Genomic DNA, 18,786 nt, shown 5'->3' with positions numbered 1-18,786 from the left:
AAAGCAAGCAGAAAAAAGGAAATAAACTTAAAGAAGAAATTAATGAAATGAATACTTACAAAACAATTCAAAAGATCAATAAACCAAGAGTTGGTTCCTTGAGGAAACAAACAAAATAGACAAAAAAATAGTAAGAAAGAGAGAAAACTCTAGTAAACAAAATCAGAAATGAAATGGGAGACATCACAGCAGATTCCACATAAATTAAAAATATTATCAAATATCACTTTAAAAATACCACTGAACTGAAAAACCTAGAAGAAAAAGCTAAATATTTGGACCCTTATACCTTTCTAAGATTAAAGCAAGAGAAAGGTAGTTGGCAGCTAGAACAACCTTGAATGCCTAACAGGTGAGTACCACCCACCCACCCAAAGGACAAAAACTGGGAAGAGGTTTAGAAAGTGAGATCCTCACCCCCACACCCATAAGGACAAAAATCTCAGGTGGAGGCCCAACTCCCTCCCAAATAGTTAAACCCCTTGAGTGATGAGCAGATGAGTGCCATCCACCCAAAAGGACAAAAATAGGGGAGTTTGGCCACAATGCGGCCTGCTTTTTCCCTAGTAAAACAAAACAGTGCATAGAAAATACCACACTTCAAAGGACACAGTGTGAAAACAACACAGACCACCACCATGCTTAGAGAATAAAGGTAATAGCTCTGAAGACCCAACAAGTACGGCTACTGACATAGCCTGAGAACAACTTTAAAGAGTAAATTTGGGGGATGCTCAAAGAACTCAAAGAATCCATGAATCAAACCGAATCAATCACAAATAAGAATCAAAAGGATATAAAAATAGAAATGAGAAAAGCTTAAACTGAAATATCAGGGGAGAAAAACTTGGAAAGCAAAATGAAAATCTCACTGGAAAGCCTCACCATCAGAGTAACAGCTGCTGAGGACAGAATCAATGAGCTGGAAGATGAGCTACATAACAAGTCCATACAACAGAAGAGGTTGGAAAAGAAACATAAAACAGATGATTAAACAATGGGAAAAATTTTCAAAGAATGTGAACAGATGAAAATACAAATCTAGGGTATATTCAATAGAAATAACAAGAATAATTGGAGTCCTACAGACCCAGGAAGAAAATGGTCTCACTCATCTATGGGTTTTAAGAAAAATGAAAGACATTCTTGCAATAATAATTTTTCAGACACAAAAGAGAAAAGAGTTGGAAGTTCCAGCTCACCTCAGGAAGCTCACCACAAAGAGTGATGAGTTTAGTTAGAGAAACAACTACATTTTGAACTGTCCTAATAATGAGAATATATGAGGGAAATGGAGAGCCTGTTTAGAGTACAGGCGGGGGTCGGGTGGGGAGGAGGGAGACTTGGGACATTGGTGATGGGAATGTTGCACTGGTGATGGGTGGTGTTCTTTACATGACTGAAACCCAACCACAATCATGTATGTAATCAAGGTGTTTAAATAAAATTTAAAAAAAAGAAAGAAAATTTCCATGAAAAATCAACAGTCAAGAACATCACTGCTCAGAACCTCCCAGAGCTAAAAAGTGCATGCAACCAAATTCTGCATGTCTGAAGAGTACCAGCTAAAAGAAAACCAACGAAAAACACCCCAAGGCAATCCTAGTCACAATGATGAAAACCACAAATAAAGATAGAATACTGAAGGCAGCAAGATCAAAAAGGGAAACTACATAAAAGTTGCATCCTTAAGATTTATAACAGATTTTTCACAAGGAACTCTCAAGGCCCAAAGGCAATGGTGGGATGTAGTGATAAAAATCAAAGAAATGAATGCTTTGCCAAAAGTGCTTCACCCAGCCAGACTTACATTCAGGGTTGAAGGAAGGATATACAGCTTCACAGATAAACAACAGCTCAGGAAATTTACAGACTCAAAACCAGCCTTCAAAGAGGAACTAAAAGGTCTACTTTAAGGCAAGGCAGACCAGCAAACACACCAAACTCCTACAAAAAAGATGACACTAAATCACATGACAATCATCTCTCTCAATGTCAATGGACTAAATACAACAGAAACACTGAGTGGCAAAATGTATCAAAGTGCTGACTCTAACATTTGGCTGCCTATAGGACTCCTATAATTTCCCAAGGTTGAACCAAAGTGATTTTTAATTGATTCAATCAATCCATGTTTCTTATAAGAAACACATCTAATTAGTCAGAGCAAACATAGACTCAAAGTCAAAAGTTGGAGAACAATCACACAAGCCAACAACTCCCTTAAAAAGACTGGGGAGGCTATACTGATATCAGATGACATGAACTTTAGACTTAAAAAGGGTATAAGGGATAGAAATGGACATTTAATTTATAAATAATCAAGGGATATGTGCACCAGGAAGAAATCATACTCCTAAACATGTATGTACCCAATGAAGGATCCAGCAAAATATTTAAAATATTTGCTGACAGAATTGAAGATATCACTAGCAACACAATTAGAATAGGAGACTTTAACATGGCCCTGTTACCCCTTAAGAAGTCAATCGGGCTAAAACCCTACAAGAATATATTTGCTCTGAAGGAAGAAATGGAAGAAAGTGCTAAGTAAATAGATATAGGGCACTCCATTCCCAGAAAACTGGAGAGAGAGAGAGAGAGAGAGAGAGAGAGAGAGAGAGAGAGAGAGAGAGAGAGAGAGAGAGAGAGAGAGAGAGAGAAAGAGAATGTGGAAGAAATGGATACATTCTTGGACTCCTATAACTTCCCAAGGTTGAGCCAAGGTGATTTGTAAATGTTTCAATTAATCCATGCTCTCCCTCTTCTCTTGCTATAATGAAATGTGTCCCTTCAAAAACAATTTGGGACATTCTTCTTAGACACAGCCCAGAGTACTTCCCATCATCAGGAAGTTAGTCATGGAGAACCAGAAAAAAGTGATCAGATGCTCTCAAGTACTCAGCAATTTTTCCCATCATTTCATATTGGCAGACTGCATCATACCATGATTCGCCTTTTCTAATTTGGTTCTTTTGAACTTGCCTCCAAAGTCAACAATGACTCTATGACTGAATTATTTTTCTGCTATAGTTCTCAGTTGCCCAATTTATTCATCTTCTATCATTCTTTTCTATCTCATTTGTGAGAAAGGATATTTATGGCTAGGTTTCCCCAGTCTGACTGACAACATCAGTAACTGTTACCTGTCAGTGAGAGGCGTGATCACTAGTCGAGGACTGTTTCCTAGGTATTCATAGAAATACTGGAACCGGGCATCACAAATATTAACAAAGCAGTGCTTCTGAGTATTCTCCCATTGGTGACGAAGCTGAGACAGCCAAGTGAAAGCCTGGGGACTGACCACCTACAAGCATCACATCATCATTACAGAGGACTTTACCAACTGGTTTCTGAGGCAACAACTGTTCATATTTTATTTAATAAAAGTCTTATAAATGGGCCAGGGAAGAAAGCCTTGCATATTAGAAACCTGGGTATAATTTTGCAGTGCATGATTCCCTCAGTTTCTGCCAGGAGCAGCTTCCAATCATCAATCAGGGAGCAGCCTCCAAGTATAACCCAATATGGCCCTCCTCACCCCGTCTCACAAATAAAAGATTCCATGCATCTATTGTAACTGTCTTTATTTTAAGGGTTTTACTATCAAACACTACCAATTTGTTCAGGCAATGATTTTCCCTTTTTATTTTTTAACCTTTCAAAAAATATTTTGGGGGTTTTGGGCCATACCCAGAAGTGATCAGGAGTTACTCCTGGCTTTGTGCTCAGAAATCCCTCCTGTCAGTCTCAGGGGACCATATGGGATGCTGGGGATAGAACCCAGGTCCTTCCTGGGTCAGCCACATGCAAGGCAATGCCCTACCACTGTGCTATTGCTCCAGCCCCTCTTTTCCCTTTTTTATGACTCTTCCTAGGCAATACCATATTTGTAAGTTTATACTGTTATTGCTGATATCAGATCAAAGTCTACTCTAATAAAGTGGCACATAATCCATAATTTTTGCTTGTCATACATAAACACTACTAAAAACAGAATACACTGGAAACCAGTCTTCACTTGATATAGACATTTCCCTCTTGCTCTCTTGAAAATTAACTCATATATTTTGGGATTGGTATTCTTTCGAAAATTACTCAATATTATCTAGTCTTCTCCTCTAGTTTGTGGAAGATAATTCTAGACTTAAAAAATTCAATGTGACCCTATGGTTTTTGGGGGGGATTCTGTTGAAGCTACCAAAAATATTATCTCATAATTTGACTATTATCTAAGTAGCTCTGACATGCATACTTATTATAAGAAAAAAACAAAATTTATCTCTTTTATCACAAAAATAAATGATATGTTTAAATCATAATTTATCCTACTGTAAGCAAATCACCAGGGGAAGGTTATATTCTTGAAAACTCATCACAAAATTGTCAGATAAAATAATTTATACTAATATATGCTAAGGATCATTTTTTTTAATTTAGAAAAGTTTCTTTGGTTTTGGGACTATACTAGCTGTTTTCACAGCTTACTCCTGGCTCTGTTCCCAGGGATCACTCCTAGCTCAGATCAAGAAACTAGATATATTATTAGGGGTAGAACCTGGGTTGACCACATGAAAGGCAAGTGCCTTACCCACTGTACTATTCCTTGACCCCTATTTTTTTTTTAATTCTATACCCAGTGAGACTCAAGGGTCATGATTTCTTAGGAAGCATTTTCTATGAAGAATTAATCTTGGAGTCTCACACATTCTAGAAATGTATTCAACCCCTTGTGTCATTTCCTTTGCCCCAAGAATCAAGTCTGGAGTAGTAATTAAAGACTTTTATTTACTCATGGCCCCAAGCCTGGTTCAAGAAATTTTTAAGTTTATGGCTTATACAATTTTTTTACACTTTGTGAAAAATATCACTCTAATTTTAATAAAGTGAGAAGGAACCAGAAAAATAACAGGAAACAACACTTCACAATATACACATACACTCTCAACTGTGAAAGAATTTGTCTTGCTTTAACACCACCAATCCAAGAAAGCAAAAGAGATGTGAAGCACAGAAGTGATAGGTTTGATCTATCAATGCTATGCAGCAGGCAGATCCCCTTTTCAATTTTAAGTAGATATCTATTTTAGAAAAAAAAGTGAGAAAAATTCTCATTTTACATGATACACTGCCAGTCTCTAAGATGTGGAGTTTTTTTTTTTTTCTTTATAAGAAAAAAAGATTATAAATGTGCTGAAAAGAATAAGAAAATTGGGCCCGGAGAGATAGCACAGCGGCGTTTGTCTTGCAAGCAGCCGATCCAGGACCAAAGGTGGTTGGTTCGAACCCCGGTGTCCCATATGGTCCCCCGTGCCTGCCAGGAGCTATTTCTGAGCAGACAGCCAGGAGTAACCCCTGAGCATCGCCAGGTGTGGCCCAAAAACCAAAAAAAAAAAAAAAAAAAAGAATAAGAAAATTAAAATTTTTTTTTTCTTAGGGCCAGAGTGATAGTACAGGGGTCAAAGCACTTGCCTTGTACACAGTTAATCTTGGTTTGATCTGTGGCACTGCATAACAGTGCCCTGGATACCTTCAGGAGTAAGCCCTAAGTATAAAGTCAGAGAGCCCTGTGCACTGCTTGTGTGCCCCAAAACAAAAATTTCAGCTAGTCATGAATGGAAAATTAAAGGAGTAACTAACAATTATTATTGTTCAAAAAGAAAATAATCAAAGGCATACAGAAATGGTTTAAATTACAATCTCTCACTCCTCTCTCCTGACCACACACATCCTCTCTATTCTGTTTCTCTCTCTATTTCTCTCTCTCTCTCTCTCTCTCTCTCTCTCTCTCTTGGTTATTGTTATAATTATTGCTTGGCCACAATCAATATGGAGGTCACGGGTGACTACCACAGGGCCCAGGCCAGGATAATATTATACAGAGGAGCCAGAAGGTAAGGAATGAATATAGACCTCCAAGAGTCCATCTAACTTACGCTGATTTCAATGACCTAGATAGAGATTCTTGACTTGGATCATTGATTGGATAAGGATCCTTGTACATCACTTGGATAAGGATCCTTGTATGATAAAACTTATCACCTACCCCAAGTGAAACTCACCGAAAGTAAGGAAAACCAACCTCTGATAAATATCAGTTGAATCATACAAAATTTACAAAATTAGGGGCTGGGCGGTGGCGCTAGAGGTAAGGTGCCTGCTTTGCCTGCGCTAGCCTTGGATGGACCGCGGTTCGATCCCCCGGTGTCCCATATGGTCCCCCAAGCCAGGAGCAACTTCTGAGCACATAGCCAGGAGTAACCCCTGAGCATCACCGGGTGTGGCCCAAAAACAAAAACAAAAAAAAATTTATAAAATTATAAACAATGACTTTCTTAAAATAACTCCCAGCAATGACAACTTTTAGCAAACAATAACATTCATGAGATTTCTATGAACTTACCTTCTGAGAAATAAGCTTGGCCACCACATCTCTGGCATGCACATCAATAGTACAAATGGTCATGATCTTCTGCCTGTCCCCAGGGAGAAGTTCTCCCAGCAAAAGGGCAATCAAAGTGTTCAACTGAGAAACCTAGAAGGAATATTTTAAAATAAGAATATCAATGGTTGTTCAATTAAAAAAATTATTTAATAAAAAGAACTGCCATGGTTACAAATACAGGTTCTCACTGCTCACTAATTTTCATACTTATTGAAGAGCCTTTGAGTTTAGAAAATTATTTCAAAAATGTTCTTTCACATATCCCTCAGACAACCCTGGGAGTGGGTGACAGGAGATGACAAGGATTATAATCTCTTTGAGTTGATATTCAGAGAAAACGGGTCAGAACCACTCAGACCTGGAAGCAATTACAGAACCATGGGGAGAAGCAAGATTTCTAGGCTGGAGTGAAGTGGTATTTCTAGTCTAACAGTGATCTAATTTATAACTTTGCAGAAAAATAAATGACTATATATAAAAGGCCAAGTTTTGTAAACTCTGATGAATGCAGCATGGGCTCAATATTAAGTGTTTTATTTTATTTACATAGGAACTAGTGATAATTACTAAAAATATATTAAAAATGCAAACTGGGCTATCCTACTTACCTCTTCTATTCCTGTTCTTTCTTGTACAGGAACATAGTGAGGGAGCAACAAACGCTCAAAGGCAACAGACCTGGAGAACTGGTCTACCCAACTGAGCTGACACTGGCAGTGGAAAGAGGGCAATGGAAAAATTCTTTGGAACACTCTTGAGGAGTGTGTGGCATTAGAAGGATCTTGAACATCAGATTCCCTCAATAAGTATGTATGAGGAACAAAATTTTATCCCTATTTTCGTCTTTATGTCCAACAGTTTCTTAGATTAATATTTTTCTAAACCATGAGTCTCTCATGACACACCAGGGAATAGAAAATGTTATATTGTAATAATATAGATATTTGATTTGGTGACACAATATTTTAAATTAGGACTTGAGGGTGCACATGTAAATGTGACCGTATACGAACTATTTCTTATTGTTAACTGTAGCTAGAAAGATTTGGATAACACTTTATGGGGCATCATTTTGGTAGCACTGTCACACAAAATGCAGTTTTACTCAGGCATATGTGAAAAATAATCTGCTTTATTCCAGGAGGTATTAATATCAGATGATACTGGCTCCCTTCTTTTCTAGCTTTGCAAAGGAGAGTCAATTATGAACCATTATCACTGGAGTAAGATGGTAACGCAACACTCATGATGGCTCCCCCAGGCTCTCAAACCTCTGTAGCCTACTATTAAAAGTAGTTCCTGTAGAGTGCTATTATTATATCCAGAATAATATGATGAAATACTGCAGACTTCCTCAAGACTGCTGTGAGGATTACCTGGGAAGTTGATAGCAATAAGGAGAAAGAAAGAAGGTCTTAAGATGCACAACCCATAACACGTACAACTGACACTGAGAGATCATGTATGACATACCAGGCACCCACTAAACAGAAGAGCTGTGTCATCTCATTTTATATTCAGAACTTATATTTAATTTTAAGTCTATTATCTTATTTTTGTAGGTGAGGAAAGGGAATAAAAGACATATTAACCACATTTGTTCATCATGTAAAGGAGAACACAAACACAAAGTGACTTAAAATGCCTAGAGATAGTGGGGGTGAAGAGGGGTGGAAGATGGGTGGGAAATGGGGGACATCGGTGGTGGAAAGGGTGCACTGGTGAAGGATGGTATGCAACGTATGGCTGAAACCCAACAATGAATAATTTTGTAACCAAGGTGCTTAAATAAAGCAACTAATTAAATTAAAAAATATCCCACACAATGGAAACCTGGTTTAAAAGAAGGAAAAATAAAAATAAATAAATAAATAGGGGAAAATACCTATTTTTGAGCCAGAAGCAAGCCCTGACCAGATGTAGCCTAACAACAAACAAATAACAATAGAAAATAAATGACCAAGACCTTTCTTTATCTATTTCCTGAGAAATATAGTTCATATTTAGCTTGTATTCAACATATTCTCAGTAAACATTCACATATGAAAAAAGAAAGACATGAACAAAGAAATTGCACTAATATACTGCAGGATAATCTCCTATTGTGTCTTTCACAGAAGACTAATATAATTGTTGTTTCCAGAGCTACAGGTCTATGAGGAATACAAATAATCATCATTGTTTATTCTAAGGCAAATATAAAGTACTATAATTCTAGTGCCTTGGATATTAGAACTTGACAAGACTTTCTTGAGGAAAATTGTTGTGTTCAATCCTATAGAATGAGTTTGATTTATGTGGTGCGAGTTTAGGAGTTTGCCATCCAAGAGACAGTGTCTAATTCAGGAAACAAACCTACTTAAAATTAGACAGCAGTGAGCCATTTCAGGCAACTGAGCACAGCAAGAATGTGAAAACGGGCGAGGGAAGACTAGACCTATAAGGAAGTTGATGAGGGAAGCAAGTATGACTTGGTCAGATTATTGAGGCATCTGAGTTTCTACTAAAGGGCACTGTAATATTGAAATAAAGGTTCCAGGGGGTGTTCAAGATGATAACTGACTGAATGAAAATATTTCTCTGGCAGTGGTATAAAGAATGAACTGAAGTAAAATAAAACTGAAGGCAGCAAGATGCAACTGTCTTTCAAGTGATAAAAAAGAGAGTGAGTTGGACTGGGCTAATACAAAATGGCTGAGGAATGAATAAAACTAGAGAGGGTTACCACAGTTGGAGAGAATTGAAGGTTGGTTACTGGCCATATTGGTGAAAGTGTCAGATGAAAGAAATGATGGGGAATATCGTTGGGAACACTGTTTGTTCAGGCTTCCCATGGAAAAGTCCACCTTCTTCTGAGATTGCTTCAGAAGCCCCATCTAAGCTGAGCTCCAAGCACCAGCCTATCACAAAAGAAACTAGAGAGCCAAACAAAGAGATTTAAGATCCATCAGGAATGTGATAAAAAGGAGCAACAACTCTTCAACAAGTGGTTCTGAGAAAGCCAGGTAGTCACATACAAAAATAAGAAATTTGACCTGTGTCTCAAACCATATACAAAAATTAATTACAAATGGATTAAAAGATGGGTTTGAAGCAATGGTACAGCAGATAGGGCACTCACTTGTCTTGTACACAGCTGGCCCGTTTGATCTTTCACACCACATATGGTCCCCTGAGCCAACCAGGAGAGATTCCTGAGCCTAGAGGCAGGAATAACCCATGTGTACCACTGAGTATGGCCTCATAACAAAATAAACACACACACACACACACACACACACACACAAAGATTAATAGCCTCAAAAGTAAACCAATAAATAAAATATTGAGGGAAAAAAACAGCAGAACTTTCTAAGACATATATCTCAGCTGTCATCAATGATTTGATTCCAGTGCCTAAGACAAGAAAAACAAAAATTAAAAATAGGATTACATTAGATAAGTTTCTCATGGAGAAACTCAGGCTAAAGTAAAAGGAAATCCTGCTGAATGGGATAGAAAATTAGCACACCAATCACAGATAAAAAGAAAATACCCAAGCTATACAAAGCAGCAACAGAGCTCAACAAGAAAATAATCAACAGCCCCATCAACTACAGGGAAAGGAAGATGAACACATTTTTCCCAAGGCCGGCATATGGAAGGCCAATAAGCATCTGAAAAACATTGATCATCACTATGATCAGAAAAATATGGTGCCGGAGAGATAGCATGGAGGTAGGGTGTTAGCCTTGCATGCAGAAAGATGGTGGTTGGAATCCCAGCATCCCATATGGTCCCAAGCCTGCCAGGGGTGATTTCTGAGCGTAGAGCCAGTAGTAACCCAAAAACAACAACAAAAACAAAAAATAAAAAATACAAACAAGATGTCAACACCAGCAAGAATGTAATATTAAAACCACTAAAAATAACCAGCTTTAGTAGGGATGTCATAAAAAAGGAACATTTATTCCTTATTTTCTATTGGTGGGAATGTCATTTGGTTCAGCCTGTGGAAAACAGTTTGGAAACTTCTCAGAAAAGTAAGAACAGGGGCCGGAAGATAGCATGGAGGTAAGGTGTTTGCCTTGCATGCAGAAGGTCATTGGTTCGAATCCCAGCACCCCATATGGTCCCCTGAGCCTGCCAGGAGCTATTTCTGAGCGTGGAGCCAGGAGTAACCCCTTATTGCTCCCAGGTGTTACCCAAAAACCAAAAAAAAAAAAAAAAGTAAGAACAGTAAGCCAGTGATTCCACTTCTTGGCATCTACCTCCAAAGCACAAGACATTTATTCAGAAAGACATATGACACCTCTGTTCACTGTAGTACTTAGTACAATGACCAGAATATAGAAATAACCCGAATGCCATGGGACAGAGAACCGAATTAAGAAGCTGTGGCCTATATGTACAATGGAATGCAACACGGCTGTGAGAAACGGTAAAACCTTGCAGTTTTCTGCAGCCTGGAAATACCAAAGCATGCTAAAAAAAAGAAATGGGAACTGGAGGTTATCATGCTACTAGAGGGACTAAAGGGATGACTTGATCACCTGTGTTATACTGAGGCAACAGACTATAGAATGATGACAAATGTTGGCCTTGGATGGCAAAACGAAGATGAACAAGTAGTGAGGAGTTGAGCAGGGATGCTCAACAGGAGGGTTTGAAGTGATGTATGGACCACTGTGGAAGATCCTGGGCACAGTGGTGATGGTCAGGTGAGACAACTGTACATCAAAGCCAGAAGCTGACACTTCTGTAGCCATATTAAGTATAATACAATAAAAATGTAAAGTTATTATTGTATGAAAAGATAGGATTTGAAGGAGAATGAACAGCTTTTTTACATAAAAATAAAGATGCAGTAGTAGAAATGATTGTGGAAAATTCAGGAGAGAAAACAAGAAAAAAATAGATATTTAACTCAAAAGTAATAATAAGGAACCAGAGCGATAGCACAGCAGGTAGTGCCTTTGCCTTGCAGGCGACTGGTTGGATCCCTGGCATCACATATGATCCCGAGCCTGCCAGAAGCAATTTTTGAGTGCAGAGCCACAAGTACTCCCTGAGTGCAATCAGGTATAGCCCAAAAACAAACAAACAAAATAATGATAATAAAGATCTGGGAATGAAATATACATTAAGCAAAGATTTGGAATGAGAGTTTATTTTTTAAGCAACGAGGAAGACTAATAATACATGTGTAATGGTTGATAAGAATGAACCAGAATAAAATATTGAGGACACAGTGAACAATCAGGAAATTCTAAAAGTTCAGAATAGAAAAAAATCCAAAGTACAAAGAAGTCAATTCTTCAAAAAAGGAGAGGTATACACAATGAGCCAGATATCCACTGGCAAGAGATCATTCCTCTTCAAGGGCAGCAGCAGAAAACAAGGCTGGCACTTATGAAGCACTTACTATCAGAGAGAGGCACTGTGCATATGCTTATTGTAGATATGTGTATATAAACAATATTTTCCATAATATTAGTTCTTTTGCTTTGTTTGGGGGTTCATATTTGGTATTGTGCTCAGAGGTGATGCCTGATATGACTTTACAAAATGCCTGGGATTTGATCTATTGTCCTGGCCACAGCTGCCCACTAGGTAAGCACTTTAGATATGTGTCTCCTCTCATCCCTCCAATTTGATATATGAGAATACATCCACCATCTATAAATTTATCCACTATCTATGGAATGAAACAGGGCTTCCATTCCTGATTCTAAGATTACGTGGGATGTTGTGTAAATGTAAGGTTTCCATGGGAAAATATTCACGAACAGAGAATCTTGGTCAGCCAAGAGCTGAACTCTAATGTTTGTGGTGACTAGTGGATTAATGTTGTGTATTCTCTAGTATTCTGAGGTATTCTCCACCTAGAAAAACAAGGGGGAAAGAACATGAAATAATCTACCAAAATGAGAAAGTAACAGATCTCATATCAGGGAGAAAGGCTGGTCCTTCGAATGCCAAATGGGATGAGTCTTAATTCTTTCCTAACCCAGCTACTGTGGATGTTTGTAGAAAGAGGCCCTACATGTGAACATTAACTCTGCCCTGGAGCCAGAATGATAGCACAGCAGTAAAGCGTGTCTGCCTTGCACACAGCTAACCCAGGACGGATGTGGATTCGATCCCCAGCATCCAATATGGTCCCCAAAGGCAGGAGCGATTTCTGAGCACAGAGCCAGGAGTAAGCCGAGTGCCGCTGGTGTGCCCCAAACAAACAAACAAGTAAACAAAGAGCTCTGTCCCTAAGTACTCTGGGTTTAAAAAAAAAAAGGGAGTGTAGGAAGAAAATCTCCTTGCATAATAGAAATGTGGTCATTTTACTATCATAGGATCTGGAAGAGTTCCCAGCCTTGGCACACCCACAGCCCTGAGAAGACCCACTAGAGGCAAGCAGCATTCTGGCACTTGCAATAAGTGAATATTACGCTGTGCAGTAATTCATAGAGAACATTATCATCAAATAGTAGATCTTTGAGATTAGAGACCAGAATGCTCTCGAGCCATTTCCAACTGGACACCACAAAGGAGCAACGGTCTTTTTTGTTTCTTTCATTCATTACAGTAGCCACAAGGATCTCTCATCTGGAAACCTGCCAGTCTCAGCACTACCAGGAACAATGGATGCTCATTTGGGCTAACACAAAGGAATACGACAAAGAGACCAAATCTCATACTGGTTGACACTACAGTGCGCATGTTGTGGCATTGCAGTTCGTTGCTGTCCTTTGCGACGTTCATTTCCTACCTCTCCTTTCATCGTGTTGCTAAAACCACCAGCACAATATTGAGCAATGAATGTCAGAGATAGTGCGCATAATTACCTCATTCTTGACACTAATGGAAATGATTCTAATGTTTCACCATTAAGCATGATTTTCTCTGCAGGTTTCTATAAAATATTCCTCATCATTACAGTTGCCATCAAATGCTTATATTAGAAAAGAAAAGGGATTAAAATCAATCATCTAAACTCCTACCTTAAGAGACTTGAAAAAAAAAGAGGAGCAAATTAAATTCAAAGTAAACAGAGGAAAGGAAGTCATTGAGATAAAACAGAAATCCAGTGAAATATAAAACAAACAATAGAGAAAATCAACAAAGTCAAAGGTTAGCGTTTTGAAATCAAAATGAAAAGTACCTAGAAATTCTGTTTAAGAAAACGATCAAGGGAAAACACCAGTCATCCATGCAAATAAGGTAAGGTGTCTATGGATATGCTAAAAACAGAGCTGAGGAAGAAGGCCAACTCACTCCATCAAGTTTGGAACCTTAAATCCAGATGAGCAAACTTTTTCTGGAAAAAAAAATAAAGGAATGATTTCTGAGCCACTATCTCTCAAGATTCTGCCAGCCATTGTAATTCAGAGCAGCCTACATAGGAAATGGCCCTGATCTAGTCAGAAGGTCAAAACTCACCAGTCCCAGACACACGTGAAGTAAACTCTTGAAAAATACAAATATCCAACATGGACTCAAGGAAAAAGAAACCTTAAAAGGGAACACACAGAGGCCAGAGAGCAAGTATAGACTCAAGTTACTTACCTTCCACATAGTCTATACCAGTTTAAATCTTGACTGCATATAAGTTCGTGAGCCTCCAGGTAAGCCCTGAGTACTGCCAGCTATGTGTCCACCTCTCAGCAGTAAGGTGTCTGCCTTGTCTGCACTAGCCAAGGATGGACTGAGGTTCGATCTCCTGGTGTCCCATATGGTTCCCCCAAGGCAGGAGCGATTTCTGAGTGCATAGCCAGGAGTAACCCCTGAGCATCACCAGGTGTGACCCAAAAACAAAACAAAACAAATAATATAATAATAATATCCAAAGACAATACAGATAAGGGCCAGGAGAACCAGTCCACAGTAGGGAGCTTGCTACAAAGAGGAGGGGAAGCAGTTAGGGCAGAGAAAAGACCATTATGACAATAGCAGTTGGACATGATCACTGTAGACAAGAACTAAGTGCTAAAAGGAGATAAAGTGATATGCATGATACCCCTTAAGTTACACTACTGCAAACCACAGTGTTTAAAAGGAAAAAAAGAGAGAGTAAGAGAGACAAAAGAAAATGTCTGCCAGAGGCAGGCAAGGTAGAGGACAAGGGGAAGGGTAGGAGGGAAACAGGACGTTGGTGGCAGGATATGTGCACTGGTGAAAGGTATTAGACATTGTATGACTAAAACTTAATCATAAAGAATTTTGTATACTGTGTATCTCATGGTGATTCAATTGAAAATTTTTTAATATTTCCTGAGAAAAGCTCAGGACCCATATGTCATCATTAGTAGTTTTTAATCATAAACTCTTCCAAAATGACCAAGAAGAGAATACTTTACAATTCCTTGGGCTTCTTTTTTTTTGGGGGGGGGGGGAATGCTTGGGGCCAAATTAGTGGTGCTCAGGGCTTATTCTTAGTTCTGCACTCAGAGATCACTCTTGGTGGGCTTAGGGATCATATTGGGTACTAGGGATTAAATCTGGATCAGCTACATGCCCTACTGGTTTGTACTATTGCTCCTGTCCCTTTAGCTACTTTTAAAAAGTTAATCCTGGTTCCCAAACCTGGCAAAAATATTATAAGAAAAAAATTACAACTATCCTCATAAATATAACTAATTAATTCCTTGATAAAATGTCAAATATATGGGATTCAGGAGAAAAAAAACACAGCTGGAAAGATAGTACAGCTTGCCTGCCTTGCATGCAATCTACACTAGTTTGATCCTCAGCACTCACTGCCTATGGGTCCCTGAGCACCGCCAAGAGTAATCTCTGAGCACAGAGTCAGAGGAAACCCTGAACATAGTCTAGTATACTCTAACTCTCGCTCCCAAGAAATAAAACTAAAAATATATACATAAAACAGATCACACAGCATAATTTTGTGAAATTTTTTCAGAAGTGCAAAGCTGGCTTACCATTCAGACATGTAACTGAGCAAGAGAGAAAAAAAGCACAGGAATGCCTCTATAATGTAGAAAAGTTCAGCACCTCTTCAGAATACAATCTTTCAGTGTAAACAGCAGGGTTTTCCTCTATGTGAGGAGAGTATTAACAAAACATGAATTACAATCAAACATAACGGTGAAAAATAACACTGGACACAGACAGAAATATCATGCTGGACACTGCTAGGCAACACGGGCACTGGTTTAGCAATTCAACAACTCCGGAAAGGAGATAAAGAGCCAAGAAAGAATGGAAGAGAAGAAAGAAAGCTCATTATCTATAAGAGATGCATTTATGTATAGATTTAAAATAAATGTAAAGTTGTTTAAATGTACAGTAAGTGTCAACTGATTTTAAAATTTAAAATAAATTTAAATTATGTATAGATTTAAAATAATCATTAAAAAGAGAATTAATGGGCTGGAGAGATAATTCAGCAGGTAAGGTGCTTGCCTTACATGAAGCTAATCCAGGTGCAATTCCGAGCACTGTCAACAGTCCCTGAACACAGAACCAGCTGATTGTGACCTTCACACAAAGGAAAACAAAAGCAAAATCTACTACTAAAACTAATAAACAAATTTGGTGAAGTGTCAAGACATAGGGGAAAATTTAAAACTTAATGCATTTCAGGCGGGGGAGAAATCCCGCCCTTTGCATCCCAAAACTGCAGAGGCACGGCTGGGCTCAGACCACTCCACATGCCAGGATTTCTGGGTGTTTGACTGGTATGTGGGGGGCTCTGGGCAGGACAGCTAGCCACAGGTCCCCTGGGCTGAACTCCTAGTCCAGGGGGCCAAGATCCCCCCAAACCTGGTGGGTCTTCAGGGCCACGCCTGGTTAATCGGGCCCTGGGGGGAGGCGGGGGAGAAATCCCGCCCTTTGCATCCCAAAACTGCAGAACCGCGCGGGGGCTAGCGCCCCCGCGCGTACTTCATATATTAAGTGTATTCCTACTGTTATGTTACTTTTTACGTATCCAGAATCTTTATTATGTATCGTGCCCTTTCCCACATCCCTACAAAGCTCTTTTTTATTCCTTTACTCTCTATCCCCCCCCAACATCTCTAATCTACATTACTCTTTTTAATCAGTAGTGTACAAGCGTTATCACAGACCAAAGCCGTGCATTGTGTGTAACAACCCCAAACTGTTTCAAGATACATAAAATGGACACGTATTTCTTTAGAATATTTTGGTTTTTTTTCTCTGACAGCTATAATTCTTACTAAATGTTGTCTTATATAGTGACGATTCTAACTGCTTTTCTTCTTCTCTTTTTGAGCTGTTTAACAAGGAATCTTAGAGAAAGAGTCCCCCAGATTAATGCTTATGATTGAACCATAATTGTTATCACCCCCTTATGGGCCAAGAACACCACGTGGCATTGCTCCTTTTTTGCATAGGCACATTAAAATGGGAAAATACTATACATATAAATAAGATCCTATCTAATAGAGATTGGTACAGACTAATCTTATAGTGCAAAGGGACCTTACACCCTGAACATTGACATAACGACCTGGCACAGACCTCAGAAGAAAGGGCATTCCCCTGAACCAGGGAAGCCATCCACAAAACATCCAGGCTGGTCTATAGCATCACCTGGAAGCAATCCCCTACCAAGGAAGACTCTACACTGCTCAGACATTGTCCTGCTCAAAAGAGACTTCCATTAACACTGAGAAGACTTAACAACAACAACGATTTGCTTACAGGACAGGGCTCCCTGCATTGCCCTTTGATTGTAAGGTGAAACCAGAGGACGCTCCACATCCTGACTTCAATGTTGGATATACAGATTCCAGGATCTTAAATACAGAAGCTTGATACCAACAACAGAGACTGTGTGAAAAATATAAGTGTGTTGGCACTACAGACAATGTCTTGGATTGGACGATCTAGCTTGCCTGGAGCCTAGAGTTGGTCTTGTGCCAGGAACCTTCAGGGGTCAGGTCTTTTTGTATTTAGGCCAAGGTTATTTCTTTCCATGTCCCTCATATTTTGGTGGGCCTATGCAAACAACAATTGCCACTCTAACACCATTTTTGCTGTACTCCTTTGACTCTAATCCTTAAAAAGAACCCAGTTAAGATTTGAGGTCAACTTAAGCTAATATGCATGAATATGGAAATGTAAAAAAAATGCTATGCCTGTAATGTTTAAGGAGTTATGTAAGTTTTATGGCTTTAGATTGCCTTGTATGCTGTTAAGAAATATTATAGTGTGTTACAATCTTAATGTTCTTTGGATGAAATTTCAAAGTTGGGATATCAGCAAGGGGACTTCTGAGAATTATGTTATGTATTGTCCTTCCACTGTAACTTTACCTTGTCCTCTTTCTTTGCATCCTTGTTCTCATAATTACAAATAAAAAATTAAAAAAAAAAAAAAAAAAACTTAATGCATTTCATATCTCTCCTATATGTGGGGTATAAAAAAAGATCATAACAACAAATAGTCAAAATCAACTAAATTGATAAATTGGTCCACAGAACCAACTTTACCCAGGCAAGGGAGGAATGGGAGGGGTCTTTGGCTACTAGTGGATGGACATAGGCATTCTGGTCAAGGGTGTGGTATTAGAACATTAGATGCATGAAACTATCACTAATGGTATTGTAAATGTTTCCTTAATAAAAGTGGCAGAGGAAATGAACATAGATGAAACAGAAATATTGGGAAACTAAATTAAAAACTAATTAGTATAGGTTTATAGCATCAAAAACATATCAACCATCTAAAAGTATAGCAAGAAATATGAAGGCTTCTATGTTTGGAAGCACAAACTATTGCTCACAGGAATTAAAGATCTTTATCAAGAGCTAGGTCAAGTTCTTGAACTAAGGGAATGTTTGTGGTTGAAATATATTTCCTCCTAATATTTATATTGGTGCTAAATTTTCTTCTACTCTAACTCAATTAGGCTAAATAATTTAGTAGGTTTTAAAAACCTTTTCACAAAAAGGTTTATATCTGCCATGTGAGAAAACATTTTTATATAGAAGTACAAAGAACCTAGTATAACTGAACAATGATTTTAAATGTAAATGGCAATAAATAACACGACTTCAAAACTTACTGTACTGCTACAGTAATTACAACATGAACCTGTCAAAGATAGTAGAATAGAGCCACAGAATAGAAGTATCTGAAAATAGATTCCCAGATAAAAAGTCATTTGACTTATGACCGAGGTGCCAAGTTAATGCAACTGAAAAGAAAAAGGTGTGTGGATGGGAAAATAAAATGAAAACCTAAAGCCATAAAGCAGCTAAGAGGAAACAGGAAAATTCATTGAGTGAAATAAATCAGAGGAGAGACACACACACAGAATAGTCTTACTCATCTCTGGGTTTTAAGGAAAAAATAAAATAAAAGACATTATTGTAATA

General features: G+C 38.4%; 1 protein-coding gene across 1 annotated transcript in view; it reads right to left on the bottom strand.

Moving 5' to 3' along the window:
* Positions 1-18,786, bottom strand: part of DNAH11 (dynein axonemal heavy chain 11) — a 331,898-nt gene that overhangs the window by 194,307 nt on the left and 118,805 nt on the right. Inside the window, 2 exon segments of the mRNA XM_049785980.1 lie at positions 3,147-3,307; positions 6,404-6,535. Coding sequence (XP_049641937.1) covers positions 3,147-3,307; positions 6,404-6,535 — 293 coding nt within the window.

The sequence above is a fragment of the Suncus etruscus genome, chromosome 13 (assembly GCF_024139225.1).
Source record: "Suncus etruscus isolate mSunEtr1 chromosome 13, mSunEtr1.pri.cur, whole genome shotgun sequence".
Lineage (NCBI taxonomy): Eukaryota > Metazoa > Chordata > Mammalia > Eulipotyphla > Soricidae > Suncus > Suncus etruscus.
This window is presented reverse-complemented; position numbering and strand designations above follow the sequence as displayed.